This window comes from Phacochoerus africanus, chromosome 2 (assembly GCF_016906955.1).
Source record: "Phacochoerus africanus isolate WHEZ1 chromosome 2, ROS_Pafr_v1, whole genome shotgun sequence".
Classification (NCBI taxonomy): domain Eukaryota; kingdom Metazoa; phylum Chordata; class Mammalia; order Artiodactyla; family Suidae; genus Phacochoerus; species Phacochoerus africanus.
In genome coordinates this window covers 21,707,431-21,732,353 of record NC_062545.1, presented here as the reverse complement: position 1 = coordinate 21,732,353, position 24,923 = coordinate 21,707,431, and the positions used below count along the sequence as shown (strand labels likewise).

Genomic DNA, 24,923 nt, shown 5'->3' with positions numbered 1-24,923 from the left:
GAAAAGGATTAATTGGTTGGGGGATAAGACTCATTGGTTTAGAATAGGTAATGAGAGATCTGATTATTAATTATCCTTATTATAATTCTTGTCCTTCATTCCAATGGTAAGTCTAAGAATTTGATAAAACGTTTTAAAATCCTTGATATGAGGCCCATTTGTAGTACATTTCACATATAAGCAAGATATACCTTAAAGAAACATATTTAGTATCTCATTCTGTTTCATACAGTGTCAGGTTATTAGCAAAGCATTTTATCAGCACCTCTAAATGCTGAGCTGTATTTTATCATTTAGTTCCCTCACAGCTACCCTTTAACTCAACCCTATATCTAATTATAATTTGCTTAAAGAGTTCCATTTTCCTTGACTTATTTGTGTAAGTCAAGATGGACAGGGTAGGAATTTAAATGGTTGAGATTTTAGTCTCAAAAAAACAGGTGACCTCATTTTTATGTTAAGATTATTTTAATCTTGTTCATTTGCGGTTTTTTGCTGGTTCCCCTCCCCACTCCCCCGTTTCTTTGTTGTTTTTTTCTTAGTCTAGTGTTGGACTGTTGGACTAATCTGTCCTTGTTGGATCTCTAATAAAATGTTAATTAGGATTTAGCACTCTTAGAGTACTTAGGTAAATATGTTGGCATGGTTTCAAAATTTTGATAGTTGTAGGAACTTAAGCAATGAATAATTTTTTTTTTGCTTTTTTTATTTTTTTATTTTGAGGGCTGCATTTACAGCATATGCAAGTTCCTCAGGCCCAGAGTCAAATTGGAGCTGCAGCTGCCGGCCTATACCATAGCCATAGCAACTTGGGATATAAGCCTCGCCTGCCACCTACACCACAGCTCTCAGCAACACAGGATCCTGAACCCACTGAGTGAGGCCGGGGATCGAACCTATGTCCTCATGGATCCTAGTTGGATTTTTAACCCACTGAGCCACAACAGAAACTCCATGAATAATTTTTTAAACGTTTTCAACTTCAGCATGATTTTAGAAAATAAATATGAATAGTGTTTTATTTCCCTCTCTGCTTGAAGCATTTTTAGGGAACAATGAGATGTCTACATTTCAATGACGTGACAAAATGGAACACTATAGCACTTCAAATAAAGATCAAGCCAGCTGGAATATCTTTTGTTGAGAGGAGTAAGTTTTTTAATCAATGTTTCTTTAAGTTTACATCAATATCAGTATGATTTTGGCTTCATTATTTTGCTTCATTCTTAGGGAAGATCTGAATAGATTTCCTAATTTTCAGCTAGGTTTTTGAGTTCAGTTTGCTTAAAGGCAAATACAGGAAGCTAATTTATTGATTTAAATTGAACCTCAAATTAGCCTACCTATATAAAAATGGGCCCATACCTCCAATTCCATACTCTCACCCCCCCAAAAGCCTGGAAGAATATATACTAAAATGTTAATAGTGGTGATCTTAACAGTGAATTTTACCTTTAAGCACTTCTGTATAGTTTTAATACCTATAGTAAACATATCAGTTTTATTACCAAGAGGAAAAAAAAAAACAAACATTTTTTAAAATAAAAAGGCAATTACTGTAAGCACTGGAAATAAACTAAGCCAAAGTTATTATATACCTGTGACCTAGGGTTGCCATAGTAAATACCACAGATTGGGTGGCTTAAACAACAGTAATTTATTTTCTCACAGTTCTAGAGGCTGAAAGCCCGAGGTGTCAGCAGACATCGTTTCTCTTGAGCCTTTCTCCTTGGTTAGCAGATGGCCACCTTCTCACTGCATCCATATATCATGTTTTCATCTGTGTGCCTGCATCCCTGCTCCTCCTAGTCTTATAAGGACACCAGTCATGTTGGATGAAGGTCCCACTGTTATGACTTCATTTAACCTTAGCTACTTCTTTAAAAAAAATCTCCAAATACAGTCACATTGGGGGTTAGGGCATCAACATGTGAATTTTGCAGAAGACACCATTCAGTCCTTACCACCACCAATTCCTAGCTGCTCAGAAACAAAACCCCCTACCTCTGAATCACACTCGGAAATAAATTCAGTGTGAAGAGATGTCAATAGCAAAGTGCACTTAAAACAGTTATGTGGGTAATTTAGGAAATTCTTGGCGAATTTTACATTTGCTTTCTCCATGTGCTACAATTATAGAAATGTGATATATTCTCGTCTTAGACAGAACTGCAGCAGGAAGCACTCTGCTGCAAATTAGGTCACATTACTTAGTGCTAGAGCCCAGCCCCATTCACAGGGCATCTGATGAAAGGTTAGATGAGGCAGTTCCACCGTGATGCCGTTTGGCTCCAAAGTCCAGTTAAGTGGCTGTCCATGTCCCAGTAGTTTAACCTGAAATTTAAAAACATACAAATGTCTCCAAATCTACCCTGTGACATATATTGGGAAATAGTGGTTGATATTTCTTAAAAAGCAATGTAGATAGGAGCTTCATTTTTTACTTTTATTTAGTGGATCACAAGCTGTTTTAATTCTTGATCTAATAAGTACATCTATCTTGCTCCTATATTCTTCTCAAAAGTGTGAAAACTGGGGAAGAACTATAAAGATTGAATAGTGTCACGGTGGGGAAAATGACTCCCAAACCAATCTGTACAACTAAGGCCTGCGCAGTTCTCACATGGAGTGTTTGGTGAAAGGCTCATCTTCCTCACCCAGCCATCCTTCCTCCTCAAGTGTTCCCATAACCCCCTCTAATGAACAGTACATAAGTGTGATCAGTTATTACTGTAATTGTTGTGTATCCTTAGTCTTAAACAAAATGTGGAGTTTTCTACATCTCTGGTTATTTTGAACTAGAAAACTTTGCTTATCATGTAGAGTAATACAAAAACAAAACCTGTGAACTCTTAATAGTATTAAAGGTGGCCAAAGAGAACTTAGATAAAATAAAAAGATAATGTCATGCCTAAGCCACTAAGTTGTAATTAAATATCAGATTTTAACTGTTTCCCTTTCTGCCTGATCAGCCCCAAGTATTAGAAATGAAATTTGGGAAGATGCTATAAGGAAAGCAAAATGGACAATTCACCTCCCAGGAAATTTTCAATTTCTTAGAAATAAGCTATAAAATATATCAAATGAACTCAGTGCCAGAGCTGATGGTTATAATTACTAAATTAACCTTTAACTTCCTCCAAAATTTTTATGAACCTAAAATAGTAGAGCCATGATATCCAGATGTATTCAGATGTCAGGCAAAGAATCTGAACTGCAGTTTTAATGAAAAGCATCATTCTGGATACATGCAGTGAGCCTGACAACATATATTGACTGTGAAGAAGAGTCTTTTAATTGATAGGCCTGGAAATAATGTAGCTGTTTTAAGTATAGTTTTCTAGGAAACGAAAGAAAACTTTCATCAAAGGTTTTTGCCAAACATTGCCATTGATAAAGCTCATTTTAAAATTACTCTTTTGAGATATAAGAGGAATACATATAAGGCACACCTCGAAGTTAAAAGTCATGTTTTCATCAGGATAGTCTAGTCGGCAATTTAAAGGAAGAATAAAGACAAAATTCCCTCCTACCTCTGTTGCTCCCAGAGTAGCTTTGGGCTGACCAAGAAGCAGCTGTCCTGATGTGGGCCACTTGAAAAACAGAGCATAGACCAAATTGCTTTTAGGTTTGGATGTATACCTGGTCAAAAGGGGAAAAAAGCATAGTAATATTTATTATTATTTATGGGTCAGATCTGGAATTATTTTACAGATAAGATGCTTCCACTTAGCAGGTATTTATCAATGTTTTTATTAATAGAAGAAAAGAAAAATAGACCCATGGTAGTGTAAAAAGCACCCAAAAGGGTTCTGATCCCAGTTCCAGTGTGTGTGTGTGTGTGTGTGTGTGTGCGCATGTGCGCACACGCACGCACACACACACAGGGGGTGCACACAGGGGGCCAGGGTATGGGTGGGGCAGGGACTGCCCCACATCACAAAGCAATTCTCAGATACCACTTGAGTGTCCCATAATTCAACTGTCTACCCAGAGATACTGTGCAGTTTCACAGGTTAAGGAGTTGGCCTGACAAGACCACCTCCCTTCCCCAAATTCAGACACCAAGTCCAGAGTGTCATGTGGGCCTCCCACCCTCTTTAGATTGGAGGTTCCCATGACTCCCGCCTTGGGCTTGATTAATTTGCTAGAGCAGCTCACAGAATTTACAGAAACATTTTACTTCCTGGCTTAACAGGTCTACTACAAAAGGATGTAACTCAGGAAGATGGAAGAGAGGCACACAGATGTGGGAAAGGGCCCAGAGCTTCCATGCCCTCTCCAGGTACCCCACTCTCCCAGCACCTCCACCAATCCAGAAGCTCTCTGATCCCCCATCCTTTGGGGTTTTTAGGGAGGCCTTGTTACATAGTCGTGATTGATCAAATCATTGGCCATTGATGAGTGATTCAACCTTCAGCATCTCACCCCTCCCTAGAGGATGTGGGTGGGACTGAAAGTTCCAACCCTCTAATCACAAGGTTGGATCTCCTGATAACTAACCCCTATCCTTTGGTAATGTCCAAAATCACCTCACTGACATGACAAAAGACAACTTTATGGCTGTCATCACTTAAGGAACTCTGTGCCAGAAATAGAAAAAGACCAAATATATATTTCCTATTATAAATCACAGTTATCACAGCACCTCCTGGCCACACTTCCCCAATACTAAAAAGAAATTCTTAGAACAAAAATTTTCCTAGCACTACTCCTCTTCAACAGACTATATTCATGGAGCAAGAAACAGGCGGGGGAATGTAAGCAAAGAGGATAAGATACAAGAATAGATGGCTTTCCACCTACTGATTCAAATCTTCATATTCCTCCATTCAACAGGTATATATGTGTCAACACAGGGGCTAGTACTGTGCTTGGTGTTAGGGATACAATACAAAACAAAACACACTTAGTTCTTGTTCTTGTGTAGCTTAGACTAGAGTGAGGAAGACAGACATTAAATAATCATACAGATAATACAGAAGTGTGAATTGTGGTAAGCACTAAGAAAGGAAAGGAAATCGAAGTGTAACAAAGGGATCTTTTTAGATTATATCATCAGGGAGAAGCCTGACATCTTAAAATGCTAATCACTTTCAGAGCTGGGGACATAGCATTGAACACAGTCCCTGTCCTCATGGAGGTTACACTGTAGTGGAAAAAATTAGAATGAGGATACACACACACACACACACACACACACACACATGTATAGATATAGATATCAAGTGATGATTAAGTGCCCTGGAGAAAACTGAAGCTAGGTAAGAAGTATTCTAGTGTTAATAAACAGAAACCTCAATTAAAATAGATTCAGGAGACCAGAGAGGGGAGCTCTCACATCCTGCAGCAATAGCAGAGCCAACAGGAAGAAGGAAATCTCCAATGAGCCAATGAAAAGCCGTGGACTCTGTTTAGCCTTCCCAACTCCATTTTCCCTCCAGTAAAAGAGTTCTTCCCTTAGGCTGCAGGGACTTGAATGTGGCTTGCCATGGTTGCAGACCCCAAATTACAATTCTTTGCTGGTCCCCAATAAACCCATTTTTGCTGGAGAAATAACTGGCAATCTGTTCATTTTAGGTCAACTCTAGGGAGGAAAAAGGGGATCTGGGTGTTATTTTAAATACAATGGTCAGGGCAGACCTTTTTGAGGAGCCCTGGAGGATGTGAGGGAGAACCATATGAGAATCTGGAGGAGGGGAGAACAGCACAGACATCCGGTGTGGCAGTCTGCTGGGCCCCCTGATAATGCAGCAGGGAGGGCAGAGAGGCTAACAGAAAGGAAAGGGGTGGGGAGTGGGGGGGTGTAGCATGATCATGCTTTTATAGGACCTTATAACCTCTGTAAGTCCTGGCTTTTTCTCTAAGACTGGAAGCCTCTGGAGGAATTTAAGCATGGGAATAACATAACCTGACTTATTATTTTAAACATTTTGTGGCAGATAGATTAAAGGAGCAAGGACAGAAATAGATCAGACAAGAAGCTACTGAAATAATCCAGAGGAAAAACAATGGAGATGAACAGGATGAGGGTTGCCACGGGAGAGGATAAGAAGTGGTCAGATTCTGTGGATATAAAGATGATGATATTTGCTGATAGATTGGCTGTAAGGTGTTTTTAAAAGGTTGAGGGGAGGGGAGTTGAGAACTCCAAGGTCTGGGGCCTGAGCCTGACAACCACCTAAAAGGATGAAGCTGCCATTAACAGAGATGGGTGATACTGTGGGTGGAGCTAAATTAGAGAAAAATTTAAAATCAGGACCTAAGTTTTGGACATAGTAGGTTTAAGATGCTTTTACGTCCAAAAGGAGATGCTGACTAGGACACTGAATAGATGCGGTCTGGAGTTTAAGAAAGAGGTTTTTGTACTGTTGAGTCATCAGTATGGCATTTAAAGCCATGAAAATGGATGAGATCACCTGGGAATTAAGATAAACAGAGACTTGAAGTCCAAGGCCTGGGCCTCAGGGCACTTCAAGGTTTAGAGGGATTTGAGGTGGAACCAGCAAAGGAAACTAGCCTTCCTTCCTATGAAGGAACAGCTAACAGGCCAGTCAAGATGAAGAGAGAGCAATCACTTGAGCAAATGCTGCCAATAAGCTTGAATGGTAAGGACTGGGAGCTGCCCCTGGAGTTGGCAAGGACAGGTTACCGTGGGCCTGGGGAACAGGGTTTTATGGAGTGTGAGGGGTGGAAGCCCGACCAGAGTGAGTTCAAGAGAAAAACTGGAGCAAGAAATTGGAGGTAGCAAGTGAAAAACATTCAAGATGTTTTACTATAAAGGAAGGTAGAAAAATGGGAAAGTATCTGGAAATCTAAGAGGGGTCGAAAGAGTATTTTAAGATGAAAAAATAAGTTTTTATGCTGATAGGAAAGGACCTAACAAAGAGGGAAAATTGAAGAGGAGGAGCAAATGGGAGAACTGCTAGAACAATATCCTTGAGTGGACAGTCTGGGATGGGATCCGGGATACAGGAGTTTGCCCTAAAGCCAAACATGGGACCACTTGACATTGTGTGTGTGTGTGTATTTCTAGTCACATTTAGCTGCCCACGGGCAGACATGGAAGAAGCAGAGCTGAGTTTAATCAAAGTCGAGTTTTAATGAATACAGCAGAGGGAGAGAGGAGAGTTAAGGAGTGGAGTGTTGGGATAAAGAAGAGGAGTTCTCTTGTGGCGCAGGTGTGGCCAAAAGAGAAAAAAAGAAGGAAAAGAAAAGACATGAAAGGGCTGAGACATGAGGGACAGAGGAAAAGTGATAGAAATCAAGATGGTAGATTCCTTCGGAAGTGGAAGTGCTTTGTGCAATGAGCTGAAACATCAGAGGTGGGAGTCAGACTGAGATCATGGAAGGAGTACAGTTACTGGTAAGCCAAGGTCTAAGGTATGACTGGAAGAAGGGGTACAAAGGTCAGGGGGAAGGATCCCTAGAAGGGAGGAGGTACTAGAACCAAGAGGCCAGCAAATTAGAAGAGCTGTGAATACAGACATTAAAACCGCTAAGAATTATGTGAAGAGTAGTTCTGGGGACAGCGACAGCCAGGGCTAAAATCTCAGAGGACTCTAAGGATGCCCCTGGAAGTCACCTTAAGATGCAACAAAGCTGGGAGCACACAGGATTAACAGGGAGAGCTCTCACAGTGACAAGGGGGAAGTGCGCCTCCTGGGGTCAGTGCAGTGGAGCCAGACTATGGCTTTCTAGGCCTTGTGAAGTAGTTTGGCTTTTATCTTTACTTAATAGTATAATGGTTAACAGTTGTGAAGTCCCAGATCAGATACTCTCCCAGTCGAATATAAGCAAATTCTAAAACCAAATTTAGGAGTTCTCATGGCTCAGTGGTTAACAAACCCAACCAGCATCCATGAGGATGTGGGTTCAGTCCCTGGCCTCGCTCAGTGGGCTGAGGATCTGGCCTTGCCGTGAGCTGTGGTGTAGATCGCAGACACAGCTCGGATCCCCAGTTGATGTGGCTGTGGCATAGGCCAGCAGCTATAGCTCGGATTCGACTGCTAGCCTGGGAACCTCCATATGCCACTGGTGTGGCCCTAAAAGACAAAAAGTAAAATAAATAAAAATAAGAATAAATAAATAAATAAAACCAAATTTAAAGTCGCCTCTGCAAGATGAAAGACTGGTTCCGAGTTCTCATTATGGCTTCTCCCAGACCAAACATTCTCAAAATTCTACAGTTAGTTGTTTCTGTCTAGACTGCCTTACTTTATTTTCTTCAAGGAAATGAACATTTCTTTTAAGTCCTAAGTTCAAAAAAGAGTATTTAGTCTAACTTGTTGCTGTATTACTTGATCAGACTGTACTCAGTGAGGTGGCAACACAAGGTGAATTCTTAGAGCTTTTCTACTCCTACTCTGATTTATGTATGTTAAGATGCCCATCAGAAACCACCACATTTGCAGAGTCTGAGACTCATTGGCCCATAGAACCTTCCAAAGTTCAGACAGAACCTGAGACAAGGCTTTTATAGAAGAATCTAGTTAAAAGTTAGCCAGTTAAGATAATTCCTTTTAGAGAAACATAAGGTTTAGATTTATTAGAATAATAGGAACAAGCTACAAGATTTTTAATCAATTTAAATAATGCAATTTAAATAATTTTAAATAAAATTAAATCATTTTTAATATTTTTTCTGCCCTTCGGGACCCCTTGCTAATTTGATGTAGTATAACACTGCAAAAGTTAGAATTTACTTAACTGACTAAACCAGAAGCCCCTTTTGGATTAACCACTCAGCATTTTTTATTTTTCTGAATGGCTTACGGTTTTCATAAGAGCTAAATATTTTTCCCTAAAATTTATTCACCATTAAGGAGGAATCTGGAGATGATTTCGGCTCAACTGGGATAACTAATAAGTATTTTAAAATATGCTAATTTCTGGGAGTTCCCATTGTGGCTCCGTGGGTTACAAGCCTGACTAGTATCCATGAGGATGTGGGTTCCATCCCCAGCCTTGCTCAGTGGGTTAAGTGTTGCCGTGAGCTGTGGTGTAGGTCACAGACACGGCTCAGATCTGGCGTTGCTGTGGTGTGGCTGGTGGCTGCAGCTCCAATTCAACTGCTAGCCTGGGAACTTCCATGTGCCGCAGGTACAGCCCTTAAAAAAAGCAAAAAAAAAAAAAAAGAAGCTGATTTCTTCTATAGTAGATAAAAAGTTAAGAAGTGTATTGTATAAGTAGGCATTCGTCTAATTTCCTTTTTTATTCTACTTTCTCTTCATCTCTGAAAAATGTTAAATGCCTTCCTCTATCTAATAGGACTTACCACACATCTGGAGTGACAGTGTCATTCTGGGATCTCCAAGCACGGGTTTCATAGATAGCTTCTCCGTTGACTTTTAGCCAAGTCCCCATCTGCCTTAATCGCTCCTCGAAAATGGGAGAAATGGTGCCATCTTTTGTGGGCCCAATATTCATCAAGAGATTTCCTCCACATGAAACTGTTTCTACAAGTTGCTAAAAAAAAAAAAAAATTAAGAATAAATATAGTTCTAAGAGAAAGAAAACAGTTCCATCATGCATGTGTTAATATGTCATATTTATGGGCTTAGACATGCATATATAGTCACTATCTAGGAGAACACACACAGGAAGAATAACATCTTGTGTTTACAGGCCCTTGAGCTATACAATTTAGAAAAAAGCAATTCTCACACACCTACACTATTATGAATATTACCATAATGGTCATCAGACATCTTACTGTACCTTCACCAATTCTTCAATTGTAAGATAGTCAGAGATTCCAGCATTTCTCCTATAGCCCCAGGAAAACTTGTCTATTGTCATGCAGTTTTCCCATTTATGCAGCAAAAGGTATCCTGGGTTATAACGATCACTGCAGGTGTAGTAGCCACCATGCTTACAGATGCTACCAGCTCCCCAGCGGTCATTGGTGACCACTGTGTCCCGAACTGGGCTGAAAGGAAAAGGATTTTTTTTTTAAGTGAACAATTTTTACACAAAAGCAAATGTCACTGAAAAGAATTCTGACTGAAATCCACTTCTGAAAAATAACTATAGTGGAATATAATACAAAGCCCATGGTTTTGAAGTCAAAAGACCTGGGGAGAGTGTAGTCCAGGCTCTGTCACTTTCTAAGCTCCCTGTCCTAGAGCAAGTTATCTAACTCCTCTGAATAATCAATTTTCTCATCAACTGTTAGAACGGAAGTAATTTATATAAAACGGTCCAGTGTCCAGAACACAGAGCAATTATAAAAGGTATTACACTGGGAGTTCCCATTGTGGCTCAGTGGAAACAAGCCCAACTAGTATCCAGAAGATACAGGTTCGATCCCTGGTCCCACTCAGTGGGTTAAGGATCCGGCATTGCTGTGAGCTGTTGTGTAGGTCACAGATGCAGCTTGGATCTGGCATTGCTGTGGCTGTGGTGAAGGCTGGCAGCTGCATCTGTGATTTGACCCCTAGCCTGGGAACTTCTACAAGTGTGGCCCTTAAAAAAAAAAAAAAGAAAGAAAGAAAGAAAGAAAGAGCATTACAATGTTATTTGAAGTTTCTCCCATCCGCATATTTTGTGAATGATAGCCAAAACTGAATTTCTTCTTACCTTTGACTAAATAATCTCCTACATATATTTTAGCCTTTCTCTTTCTCTTCCAATTGTGTCTAATATTGAAGAATCTCATGAAAGTGAACTGTTGACATGGTGGAATTCACTGTGCCAGGAAATATCCCCACAACATTATTTGTCATGGCAGGTGATACCCGCTGCACCTCTCCTCTTAGTGGGAACAGTTTGGGTTCACAAACTGAAGTGGAGGGTGCCCACTATTTCTTTTTGGAAGGATTACCTAGAAAAACTGCAATTACATATCAAGAGCTTTCCAGAGTAATTGTATGAGCGCCCTTTGTGGGCCCAGAGAACACAAGCAGAACACTCCCTGACTTCAGAGCATGAAACCAAGTCCTTTCTAGTTATAAATATAAAATTTGGTTCATAGAGTGTAAGCTTTATGAGGAGCTCAGTCAGAACTCTGTGTTCTAATGGGGCAGCCTGGAACATGCTAGAGAGCAAGAGGAAAGAACGGGAAGAGCAAAATGCTGACAGTGAAGGAAAAGAGGACACAGACAAGGGTGACAGAGCAGCAAAGATTATCAAAGGTAAGAGGGTGAAAAGAAGAAATGAGAGGAATGGAAAAGCACATAATCAGAAACAGTGAGGATTATACAGGGTTGTCCCAGAATAGGAGATGAAAATGGGGACCCACAAAATTAATGTCTTCAAAGTCCCTGATTCTGTGATTTTTAGTCTGATTTTGAAATCAGACTATTAAGTTGTATTTGACTCCTGATCTGTAACTCTTGATTATTTTGAGTAAATATTGATATATCTGGAGTTCCCATTGTGGCTCAGCAGTTAACGAACCCAGTTAGCATCCATGAGGACACAGGTTCTATCCCTGGCCTCACTCAGTGGGTTAAGGATCCGGCATTGCTAAAGCCCCAACACAACTCCTAGCCTGGGAACCTCCATGTGTTGCAGGTGCGGCCCTAAAAAGACAATAAATAAATAGATAGATAGATAGATAGATAGATAGATAGATAGATAGATAGATATTGATATATCTGATAAGCATTCTTTACAATGATTTCCTCCCCCATACCACAAATGAGCCTGAAAGGAAATATTTCAAGAAGGATGGGAATTAAAGTGTATTAATGTTTAAGGTTTCAACAGCAATCTAATAGCACACACACCTTTCATTATACAGCCAGGCCAAGAAGCCTGTGCTGTTCCAATAGGTGTCTGGGGCCCCTCCATCGCCGTCCGACCAGAGGATCTCAGGCTGATATGTGTTCACTAACTCATAAAGCTCAGGCAGCATCTTAGACACTGGAAACTGTTGTGTCTGGAATAAGCTGGATTTGTCCTCAAGGAAGAGTGGATGAAACCATTCAAAAAGGGAATAGTACAGCCCAAAACGCAGGTCAGTCCTGTTCCTAATGGCCACTGCAAGTTCCTTGACAATGTCCCTCTTCGGCCCCTCATCTACAGCATTCCAGTTCCACGAGTACTTGGAGCCCCACAAGGTGAAGCCTGAAACATCATATTAAAAACCTCTGTAAGCATATCAATTCTGTTTTAGGACATTTCCATCTATACAAACACCAAAACAAACCATAGAGGTAGCACACGTGATATATAAATAACTGTTTCTACAAACAACTGCTTTATGGCCATTTTTTCCCTAGTGTGTATTCTGCTTGCATATGAGAAACAAATGAGAATTCAAAACAGAATGGAGATTTTTTTCTTTTTTTTCTTTCTTTTTTTTTTTTTTTGCTATTTTAGGGCACATGGAGGTTCCCAGGTTAGGAGTCGAATCGGAGTTACAGCTGCCGGCCTACACCACTGCCACGGCAACACGGGATCCGAGCCACATCTGCAACCTACACCATAGCTCAGGGCAATGCTGGATCCTTAACCCACTGGGTGAGGCCTGGGATCAAACCCACATCCTCATGGATCCTAGTCGGATTCGTTAACTGCTGAGCCATGAAGGTAACTCCAGAATGGATATTTTTAAAGGGACTGTCAGGGTACCCCATAAAGTCTGGGTAGTTGGATCTGTCTCCTACATGATCCCTCTTAACTGTAAGCTCCTTGAGGGACATCAGTATGTCTGCCTGTTCCCTGCTACATCCTCAGCCAAAAGCTAGCTCAGGGTCCAGCACAAAATCAGCAGTCAGCATTAGCAGATCACATTGAAAATAGAAGCACTGTCCACATCTATTATGCTAAACCATGACTACCACTACTTACGATGAAGATCCTGAGATGCAACCCTGCAAGGTTCTCATTTGCCTTCTAAACCGAAGAGTAAAGTATATTTCCTGGTTTTAGGGTTATTTTTTTCATTATAGCATTACTTGTAGGACACTACGTGTAGTGATAAATTTCCTTTACCCTCATTATTCACTTCACCATGGTGGGGGTGGGGTACCATCCCCCAGTAGCTCTGTTCCTTGAAATGTACCCACCATGAGTAACCTCATCCTACTCTAAAATCATAAGCCTGGACATTGTGCTTTGCCTAAAAGTGAATTATCTACCAACTAAATGGGGGAGAAGAATGCCTTTACATAAGCACTTTGAAATCACATTTTTTTACAAGGAATTTGCATTTAAACTGCTGGTTCTTCTATGTAAATACCATTAAAATGCTATATAAACCGAAAATAATAAATAATATAAAAACCTCAAAAATTTTAGTTAGTGTCTAGGAACATAAATACATTGTTACTCTCCCACTAAAATCTAGAAGAATCTTTGAGAACAGACATACATAACATGCCTTCGATATTTGTTTTTTTTAATTTGGCCATGCCCACAGCATGCAGAAGTTCACAGTTCAGGGATCAAACCTGTGTCACGCAGTGACCCCAGCTTCAGCAGTGACAACCCAAATCCTTAACCTATTGAGCCACCAGGGAACTCCCATAAGGTGCCTTTGGTGAAACACTTTACTTTTGTAAATTAGGACAAGTCTAAGATGGGCACAGGCTTTAGATTCTTTTTTAAGAAGCCTTTAAAAACAGCTCATGCTGGTTTCAAAGATGTTGTGGTAAGCTTCAAAACAATATCGATATTGAAAGTCTTATTCTAAATGTTTCAACTTGACAGGCTCTAATGTCTGGTGGTACTAAAACCACATGGGTCTCCGGTTCAGTAGCACCACCAGAAGCTCACAGTGCCTTCCTGCCTAAATGGGCTCAGCAGGGTCTCTTCCATGAGCATGAAAACATCTGACAACATGAGTCTTAGCGCGTTTATGAATGTGGGCTCCATCATCTGTCCTCACGGTGGGGTTAAGAATGGTTTTGTTTTGTCTTTAAATAAACTTCTCTATGTAGTACCTCGTGCCATGTAGCTTGGAGATGTTCCTAGACATCAGGAATCAACACGTTTCGTGAATACACTTTATAATCCCTCTCAGCCTCAGAAACATCTATAGGAGAAAACCATTAAGCCACTAGAATGTGGCCAAAAGGAAAAATATTCTAAGATAATTCTTTATTTTGGGTTTGTGGTTCTTCCCTCCTAATCTCCTCTCCACCCACAGGGAAAACAGGAGGCAAGTTTTTTTATACCAAGGCAAAGATGGTAATGCAAAGGAAGTTGTCTAATTAACATGCTGTTGGAACAGTAACAATTTGCTGATGCTTCCTTGATCTTGCAGGTACTGGAATGGTAAAGGATGGAATCTTTCCTATTAATGTGAAACCACTACAATGGTTAATTTTATGTGTCAACTTAACTGGGCTACCAGGTGCCCAGATATTTGGTTAAACATTATTCAGGGTATGTTCATGAAGGTGTTTCTGGATGAGATTAACATTTGAACAGGTAGACTGAGTAAAGCAGATTGCCCTCCCCAAGCAGGTGGGCCTCATCTAATCCACTGATGGCCTAAATACAATAAAAGGCTGATTAACAAAGAATTTCAGAGCTCCCATTGTGGTTCAGCAGGTTAAGAACGTGACTAGTATCTGTGAGGATACAAGTTTGATCCCTGGCCTCGCTCAATGAGGCCATTGCCACAAGCTGCAGCATAGGTTTCATGCGGCTCGGATATGGTGTTGCTGTGGCTGTGGCATAGGCCAATAGCTCCAGCTCCAGTTCGACCCCTTGCCTGGGAAGTTCCATGTGCCGCAGGTGTGGCCATTAAGAAAGAAAGAAAAAGAGAGAAAGAGAGGAAAGAAAGAAAGAAAAGAAAAGAAAGAATTATTTCACTCTGTATGACTTTGAGCTAAGGCATCAATCTTCTCCTGCCTTTGGACTCAAACTTTGGACTCTCCTGGTTCTCAGGCCTGCAGACTCAGACTGGAACTGTACTGCTGGCTCTGGACTTCTCAGCCTCTGTAACTGCATGAGCCAATTTCTTATGATAAATCTCTTTACAAGTATTACACTTATTATTAGTTCTTTTTCTCTGGAGAACCCTAACCCAATCACTGTGTTTCCTTTTAGGTATTTTTCCACCATCTCTGGTATTTCTGGGCACTATTACAGTTCCATAATCCTGTTCCTTCCACGTGATCTGTATCATTTTCATCGTTAGCAAATTGTCCTCCATTGGGCCATATAGAATTGGCCAAACACACTACCTTGTGTATCAGTCTTGATGCAAGACTACAGAAAAATAACCCCCATGGTGCCTTTCCAGAATGCATTACAGAGGTGGAAGGAAAGGAAAGAGTGCAGTTCCAATTATAAAACTGACCTGCAACCCACATCCCACTTCAAATAGCTTTAATCAAATCTTTGATTTTTTGGAAATTGTTATATATGCTTATAACAAAATGTGCCCAGTTTTCATTTTTTCTCTGTTATATGGAGGGTATGATCTTTCTGCATAATTAATGCTTCTTAATTGAGTGGCATATGTGGTCTCTTAAATTAGAAGCAAGTGCGAGTAGCCATTTATGATTGCTCCTAAGAGAAAACTCTGATTTCATGTGGATGACCTTGCTTTAGTTTCTTCTTCCAAAAGAACGACTTTACATTTCACAATCACTGTCAGTGTTTGCAAACGTTGTACTTACATACCTTCATGGTGTTTGGAAGTTAGGACAATGTATTTGGCACCAGAAGCCTGTAAAATATCTGCCCACTGGTTCGCATCAAAAAATTTGGCTGTAAATTGTGGTCCAAAATCTGCATATGTGAAATCAGGAGGGTAATTATTTTTCATGAAGTCCACATACTTTGGTATCTTTTCCTTTTGCCAATACCACCTATGGGGAGGAAGGAAACAGCACATAAGCAGCAGATGCATAAACATTTGACATACAGTTATCCCTCAGTATCCATGGGGGATTGGCCCCCAGAGCCTCAGCAGACACCAACAATCTGAGGATGCTCAAGTCTCTTATATAAAATGACAGAGGACAGTCAGCCCTCCACAGCCACAGTTTTGGCATCTGTGGATTCAAGCAACCATAGATGAAAATTCCCATCTGAGATTGGCTGAATACAGAGATACAAAACCCTTGTATACGGAAGGCCAATTGTATATTTATTGAAAAAAATCTAGGAGTTCCTATTGCGGCGCAGCAGAAATGAATCCAACTAGGAACCATGAGGTTGCAGGTTTGATCCCTGGCCTCGTTCAGTGGGTTAATGATTTGGCGTTGCCGTGAGCCGTGGTGTAGATCGAAGATGCGGCTCAGATCTGGCGTTGCTGTGGCTCTGGCGTAGGCCAGCAGCAACAGCTCCAAATTAGACCCCTAGCCTGGGAACCTCCATATGCCACAGGTGCAGCCCTAAAAAGCACACACACACACACACACACACACACACACACACACACACACAATCTACATAAAAGTGGACCAAGCCTGTGTTATTCAAGACTCAGCAGTAACTTCTGTAACTCCCCCAGCTCCCTTTACTAAATTCCCCCTTCCCCAAATATTACCAAGATTCTCTTCCTCACTTCCAAGTGCAGTTTGACTTCACCTTAAAGAAAGCTCAGGCAAACTTTGGTAGTTTTCCATCTATCCCTCTGTGAACTCCACTCAGCTCAACCGGAACATTCTAGCCAATCCAGCCACTGGTTTGCTGTTATTTTTTCACCTTTAAATTACAACATGTAGTATATTTACACAGTTAGTCCTTTGTAACATAGGCGATGATGGCTCCAAAAGGAAGACAGTGTGCAGAACACAACATGCATGTATTCTACTCACTAGCAGAGAACAAGTGGGGGAGGCGATAATGCTAAAATTAGGAAGATGATATTATTTTAACATATTGACTCAGCCTTCAAGGATTACTTTTTCTATGCATTTATTGTGAAAAATGGTGCCTAAACTTCAGGAGGAAAACTACACTGAAAACATCATTTTCAGGCAAATAAACATGACAGTAATCCTATCCTCATGAAACAGATGCAAGCCCCGTCTCTGACCCCTCTTCTACTCTTCCTTCTAGCACTCTTCTCATAAGAGTGTTTCTACGGGATGAGTGAATTCATAATCAGCACTACATCCCCAAAGGTGATCAAGAGGTTCTTCCTACTGAGAAGACTTCACAGAAGGACATGAGATGGCACAGGCACTATTGTATACCTGCCCCCAGATCAGATACATACTCTGCCAGCTTCTATCACTGCTACCACATGGACACTTGACCCACTCTGGCCAATGGAACCTGGGGAGAAGCCATGGGAGACCCTGAGAATGGTTTCCTCTCTCACAGAAAGAGATGCAACCTGCTTTTGGACAAGGTTGTGTGAAGTGATGTCTGACCACCATCATGTGACGGGACAAGTCAACAGTTGAAGATGACAGAAGGGGCCTAGGTCTTTGATTTCATCCATGAGCCCACGACCTCTAAATTTCTCATTATGTATAGTAACAAGGCCTATAATTATGCCTTTTATTTGGGTTTTCTATACCTTTAAGTGAAAGCATACTAATTGATCCATGATGCATTTTTTACCTTTTAAATTGAAGTACAAAAGTGAAACTGGGACAGTCAGAAAGCTGACAGATCAGGGCTTTCTGTTTTTTCCTAGCACATCTAATTTGAACCTGCATTCTATATAATAGTCTAGAGTCACTTCTCAAATTTCATACTAATAGAGATGAGAAAGGGCATTTACAGTAAACAGCCCATGATTTTTATTTGGTTTTGAATGGCCATTAAGGACAGTCAGATATACTCATCTCTGTTGATTGCCCCAAGTCAAACTGGGGTGGGGAGCAGAGATTTAGAGAGGACATAAAGGGAAACCATGTATAATTAAAGAATCTTCCATGGGGTTAATGTACTTCCAGACCAACAGAAATATACTGTTTTGTATGAGAATTATCTTTATTGTCCTAAGTCAAAATAAACAACTTTGGGTTCATTTGTAAAAGATGAAATGTTAACCACTGCCAAGAAAAGTATGACTTAAAATGAGCTATTTTGGGCAGAGCACTAGTTTCAATTAACAAACAGAATAAATCCTCTTCCAGCACCAAATGTATATTTACCTATTCTTTCCAGTTGAACAAAATGATAGCAAAGTATAATTTATTATATCTCAGTAGAAGATAAATAAAAATCTGCTGATTTATGTACTTAGCTAATCTGAAACATTTCAAAAATAAACTCAAAATGCCTTACAGCACAAAACTTGCAAAGAAAGATTTATAACATCCTGAAGCAAATATGTTTGGTAGAAATGCTGTGGGAAGAAAGAGTCTCTTATTTTACAAGTTGATTTTAAAAGAATATATCAATAGTACTCCATAGTTTATACAGGGTTTTTTGTTTTTTTCATCAACTGGCTTAACTGAATAAGAAAGTTACTGGTTGTAGAAAGTCAATCTCTTTGTAGAAAGTGGTACAATGTATACAGTGTAATGCTAATAAAATATATAGTTTATATTCTACATTGTATCTGCCAGCTAAAAATTGTCACTTGCCATCTGGTTCTATAAGAATGAAGTCACCTGCCACTGCAATCACTGACTTTCAACACACCCTGAAAGGAGAGGAGGGAGATCAGGAATGAGGCCCTCTCGACTCTGGGAAAAACAGGCAGGACAGGCCTTCAGATAGTTGGATACTGAAGATTTTATGAGCCCAATTTCTGGCATTTTCTCATATCTACAAAAGCACTAAAATCATTAACAGTGACATCTGCTCCTCATGACTAGCAGCAACCTCCTTATGACCAGCAGTAACCTTCTTGTGACCAGCAGTAACCTTCTTGTGACTAGGAGTCATCTTCTTGTGACTAGCAGCAACCTTCTTGTAACTAGTAGTAACTTTCTTGTGACTAGCAGTAACCTTTTGCCAAAGTGTTGCTTGATTGCATAGCCAACAGAATCACATACGTAGACTGAAAAAAAATAAAGCATAACATGAGAGTTGTGAGTTATATTTTATTGGATGCAAAATGAGAACTATAGCCTGGGAGATGGCATCTCAGATAGCTCTGAGGTACCAGTTCTGAAGAGGTAGGGGGAAAGGTCATACTATATACAACTTTAGTTAAAGGGGGTACATGCAGTCAAGCACCCATTTTGGCAGAGCCTTGCTGCTAGTCACGAGGAACAGATGTCACCGTTATAGATTTTAGTGTTTTTGTAGATGATATGAGAAAATGCAAAAAATGGGCTCATAAAATCTTTAGTATCTACTTTAGTATCTTACTATCTAAAGGCCTATTCTGGAGTTCCTGTTAGGGCGCAGCGGAAACGAATCGGACTAGGAACCATAAGGTTGAGGGTTCAATCCCTGGCCTCGCTCAGTGGGTTAAGGATCCAGCATTGCCGTGAGCTGTGGTGTAGGTCACAGACATGGCTCGGATCTGGTGTTGCTGTGGTGTAGGCCAGCAGCTGTAGCTCCAATTGGACCCCTAGCCTGGGTACCTCCATATGCCAAAGGTGTGGCCCTAAAAAATAAATAAATAAATAAATAAAGACCTGTTCTGCCGATTTTTCCCAGAGTAGAGGGCCTCATTCCTGATCTCCACCCTGTCTTTTCAGGGTGTGTTGAAGGTCATCAAACTGCAGTGGCTAGTGACTTCATTCTTATAGAACCAGACGGCAAGTGACAATGTTTTGTTGCCACATATATATTGACTTCTCCCCTTACCTCTTCGGAGCAGTCCCTGAGAGGCTATCTCCCTAGCTGTACTCCTCAGTTTGCCCCAAATAAAACAACTGACGGCTCTCACACTATACTTTTTTTTTTTTTCAGTTGACTTATCTAACAGATATGGTATATTTTTATACACTATGTATATAGTATAAAATAGATTTAAATACTCAGTTAATTTTTTTTACTTAGGAATATATTATATATGTACGTATTGTGTGTGTGTCCACACACACCCACACACACATATATATAATAACTTTTTATCTTGAAGAGTGTAAAATACCTTAAGTTTTTAATTAGGAAAGATATGTGAGACAGTTCAAAGTTGAAAGGGACTACATGCACATTTATAAATATCAAGGCAAAAATCTAAAGAGCAATTTTTTTGTGCAGTACTTTTCACGTAATAGTGTATTAATACTTGGAATTTGGGGGCGTTCCCTCCAGTCACTGCTAAGACACGGGTTTGATCCCTGGGAACTTCCATATGCCAAGGTGCAGCCAAAAAAAAGAATCCTTGGGATTTTTTTTTTTTTTTTTTTAGAGTTAATAGTCTTTTCAAAAAAATTGTTCTATGAGCCATGTGTGGTAACATTTTAATGTTAAAGAGCTGGTGAATGCCCAAATGAATAAAAGTTTTGATAGGGATGGAAAAGGATAGTTACACAGGTAGTTTATAGAAGTCCCAATAAGGGACCCTAGATAGAGAGGGAAACCTAGGGAACTTTGGGAGACCATGGTAAGTTAATAATTGCTCAAGAAAACCATCAGACCAAGGTAGGCTTACTTGACTAGTGGAGGCTCAAGATATGCCTCAGGTCATTAGGTAGGGGATGGGGGTGAGGCCTGCATTCAGGTTCAAACCAAGGGCAGGAGTTTAAGGACCATCCTTCTGCTGATTTGAATAAGCACCAAGACAGTCCTAGTTTGGCCTTATAGGTCAAATACTCCCTTACATGATACTAAGGAGGCGCTAGTAGATGTAGAGGCGGTCTTTTCCCATCCCCACTCCCCTTGGATAATAAAACTGTAGCCCACCTAATCCTCAGGGCAGAGCCTCCTTTCCTGCCAGCTTGCATCTCTCACAATAATCCTATCTTAGTAAATCTAATTCTTGCGCATCTCTTTGTCTTTCGCTGAATTCCTTCTGTATGGAGGCATAAAGAACCTGAACCTTGGTAAGTCCAGACACCAGGGAAGTGAGTCTAATTTACACGCTGTTGGTTCAAGTCCCCATCTAGGCTGAGTTCGAGTCCCTGGCACCTGGGTTCAGGTCCGGATCTGGGTTCTGGCTGGGTTCAAGTCATAGGTGCTGTCAGTTTTAGTTTCACAAACACATACATTTATGTTTAAATCACACTTCATGGCAGAACAACTGAAAATTGACAGGTAGCAGCGGAACAGCGATGGGACATCTAGTCTGTATCTCAATGGACAGCGGTTTAGGCCCAAGCTTCACCATCTCACCCCACACAAGTAGATTATTTCCTGCTGTTTCAGTCACTCGGAGGCTGCAGAGTGAGAACAACATAATAAGTGTAATCATCCACAAGCTGAGAAGCGGGAGCCACATGAAGTGTCTGACAACTCCTGCAGTCACAGGGAAGTAAAATTCAGCATTCATCAGCACGAACCACTAACACAATAAATTACACACTTAACACCCGGAAATGCCAAATGCAGTTAAAACAGCAGGAGGCGAAACTGACTAGAGGGCAAAACAAAGCAGCAAAGGCGGGATCTGGGTCGGGCTGGAGGGAACCAAAGCAGGGTCAGAGGAGACGGAGGGAGGCGCACTCACCAGAACCATTCGCTCCCAAAACTGGGCACGGAGAACACGCCCCAGTGGATGAAGATGCCGAACTTGGCCTGGTCGAACCAGCCGGGCAACTGGCGAGCGTCCAGGGACTTCCAGGTGGGGTCGAATCGCGCTGCGTCGCCAGCGGGGCCCTGCGGCAGCAGCAGAAGCAGCAGCAGCGGGAGCCGAGGCAGCTCCAGGGACCTCATGGCCCCGCGCCTGCAGTCCTGTCCGCTCACCAGGGCCTGCCAGCGGTCGCCCTTCCGCGTCCCTGGCTGACTGCGCGTAAGGGTCACCTGACCTTGGAGTAAGGCTCCCTCCCCGCTGGGATGGGAGTGGCTCCGGTTCTGGCTCGGGGAGCCGAAGGACCCCAGGAGGCCTGCATCGCTCACTTGCACAACTGAGGCGGCCCAAAGCCAACCCTGAGGCTGCTCAGCCAAGCCTCCTGTCTATCTGCTTTGGGGAGAAAAACGAGTCCGGTTCAGGGACTCGTGGGACTGCCTCTCCCCTGAAGCCACAGGATCCTTCCAGAAACTGCTGGAGAAGGCACGCGACAGACCAGCCCATTTGGAACCGTGGACCGGAAGACCAAGGCAAGGAACCTCAGATGGCTCATCTCCTCCCGCTCAGGCTGGTGGCACGGAAAAGCCCAGATCTTTCTCAGCCTCTGCATTTTACACACCACTTGCACCCAATCCCACCCGCCCCTGCTCCTGGCAAAGGCCCTGGGTGTGTTTAGAACTGTGACTCTCAACTTCTTTGAGCCTGTATCAGGTGACATTTCCAATTCTGGTTGGGAACCCAGTATTTGAATTTCTAACCAAGTAGACGATCTTGCTGGTTTGAGCACCAAACTTTGAGAATCCCTGCAAGAGAAAACAAGGTGATCTAAGGCAGGTGAAGCCAGTGAAATGAATGCTTAAGAATCTGCAGGCTTGGGAAAGAAGCCAGAACCTGGAATGATTAATCAAGGAACATCAGTCAGAAGCTGTCTCCCCGTGTTAAGAAAAGCCAGAACCCCCACCTCTCCGCTCCAGAAAAAACAAAACAAAACGAAATACAGACACACACACAAAACAAAAAACCCTCTCATCTTTCCCTGCACTAGGTCAAATGTCACTGCCTCTGTGAAGCTGTCACCACCCTCCCTCCTGTGTGTTCCCATTAACATCTCATTCCAACCACTAATACAGGCGTCCATGGCTTGGCTTGTTGTTAGGATACAGATTTCATTTCCCACTAGGCTGTGTGTGAGCACCCTGAAGAAAGGAATAGGGACATTCCTTTCTGTAGTTTCTGCATTTACAGCAGAGCCTGGGTAGAGCAGCACTCAAAGCACATTCGTTGAAGTCCTTCAGCAAACCCGGGTTCTATCGACTGTGTTCAAAAAACAAACGTCAGTGGAGCAAAAAAGATCAAATTGGCTTCGTTCAACGATTCATGAACAGGCAGCCTCCTATCTAGCAAATAAAAAGGTGACCCCATGGAGTTGTACAAAATAGATTTTTACAGGCAAAAGGAGGGTGGAACAAGGAAGTTCGAAGAGTGTGTTATTTTAGATAAGGTCACTTTCCCTTAGGGAAATGCAAGGGGTCCAGGTAAGATTACCTCACTAGTTGCTGACTGGGTCATTTCAGACTGATGGGTGTAAAATTCCACTCCTGGGAGAGGCTGAAACTGCAGTTAGGTTAGCTACTAAGTCTTGGTGGGGTTTAGCATAAGTGACTCCATTTGAGGCTGCTTGTTTCCTTTACACAAATGTTATAAAGGAAGAAAGAAGGAAATGACACTAAGTAGCTATTGCCCTCATTCTCCTATCTCTGCAAAGACACGGGAGCAGCAGTGACCACTGTCATCCCAGGTATAAGGGCCTTCACCCCCTTGATGCTGTTCAGCGGAGTCCCAAGACCACTGCTTCCACCAGAAAGGCCCCCCAAATTTTCAGGATACGGAAAGGAGGGATCCAGCAGTCTACTGAACATTGTTAACAATTGCAGTAGCCTCAGTTAGTGATAAACTGGGGTGATAATTTTTATTATCTGGTCTTTAATCCTAGAATGATCTAGGACCTCAGTGGCCTCTAAACCTCCAGGGCATATTTGAACAACAACAAAAAATCGACCTTTAGTCACTGTGCCTCGGCATCTTTTGAAGCAGACGATTGCACAATACATGTAAAAGACAGTTTTCACAGTGACAAATGAGGTTGTGAACTCTCAGAGGCATGGTAGACATAGCCATGGTGACAAGGCAGTGGGGCCCTGTCTTCTCATCCTTTGCCCATGTGAATTCCATCTTCCAAACAAATTTCTTTTATCATATAATAACTTATTTACATTTCCATGTATTTCAGTTAAAGAGTGCTAATCAGAGCTTCTGATCAGCACAATGCCACTAGGTCATTTATCATTTCCCTAAAGGAGAAGAAAATTTTTTTGTTAATAAGTACAACCTTATCATAAAAGCACAATTTCTGTAGGAAATACTGGAAAGAGATGAAAGGGCTTTCTTAGTGCCCTGAGGACATAGAAGAGTCCTCGAATGCCACGTGGGGAACCACTGATAGAGGCTTTGGAATGAATAGGAAGTACACTTATCTGAAAATGAAGAGATTCTACTCAAAACGTATTTGTTAAATGACTGAAGGAATTGAATCTATGAAGCATTTTAGAACATGGTCCCTAATGGAAAGATTACACCTCATATTTCATAACATTTTATAGAGCTACAGTCTTTGCACTTCAAGCTACTCCTAATTGAGCAATAGAACCATACCAGACTAAGGCTAAACTATATATATATATTTATTTTTTGTCTTTTTGCTATTTCTTGGGCCGCTCCTGTGGCATATGGAGGTTCCCAGGCTAGGGGTCGAATCGGAGCTGTAGTCTCCGGCCTACGCCAGAGCCACAGCAACGCGGGATCCGAGCCGCGTCTGCAACCTACACCACAGCTCACGGCAACGCCGGATCCTTAACCCACTGAGCAAGGGCAGGGACCGAACCCGCAACCTCATGGTTCCTAGTCGGATTCGTTAACCACTGCGCCACGACGGGAACGCCGAAACTATATTTTTTTTAAAGTTTTTTTTTTCTTTCTCATGGCCACACCTGCAGCATATGGAAGTTCCAGGGCTAGAGGGTGACTCAGAACTGCAGCTGCAGTCTACACTACAGCCACAGCAACCCTGGATCTGAGCTGCATTTGGAACTACAACACAGCTTGTGGCAATGCCAGATCCTCAACCCACTGAGAGAGGCCAGAGATCAAACTGCATCCTCAAGGATACTATGTAGGTTTCTTAACCCACTGAGCCACAATGAGAACTCCTATTTAAAGGTTTTGATGGAGGATCTAGATGTCTGAGAAATAATAGATTCTCCAAGCATGCATGGCTCATCTTGGGGGGCTTGACCTCAATACAGTCTAGAAACCCTGATCCCATCCTCTTTGTCTGAGGTCACCTGAAGGTACCAAGTGAAGAAAG

The 24,923-nt window shown here is 41.7% G+C and overlaps 1 protein-coding gene across 2 annotated transcripts; it reads right to left on the bottom strand.

Moving 5' to 3' along the window:
- Nucleotides 1-1,638: 1,638 nt before the first annotated feature.
- FUCA2 (alpha-L-fucosidase 2) lies at nucleotides 1,639-21,787 on the bottom strand. Of its 2 annotated transcripts, XM_047770045.1 has the most exons (8): nucleotides 21,440-21,787; nucleotides 21,106-21,149; nucleotides 15,586-15,693; nucleotides 11,733-12,072; nucleotides 9,721-9,931; nucleotides 9,278-9,468; nucleotides 3,534-3,642; nucleotides 1,639-2,334 (listed from the first exon to the last, which is right to left on the bottom strand). In XM_047770045.1, the coding sequence occupies exons 1-8, from the start codon at nucleotides 21,643-21,645 to the stop codon at nucleotides 2,197-2,199; spliced, it is 1,347 nt and encodes a 448-aa protein (XP_047626001.1). In that variant the 5' UTR covers nucleotides 21,646-21,787; the 3' UTR covers nucleotides 1,639-2,196. The 2 variants fall into 2 exon arrangements, with proteins under 2 accessions (XP_047626001.1, XP_047626000.1); XM_047770044.1 differs by lacking the exon at nucleotides 21,106-21,149 and having other exon boundaries at nucleotides 15,586-15,773; nucleotides 21,440-21,750.
- Nucleotides 21,788-24,923: the final 3,136 nt, after the last annotated feature.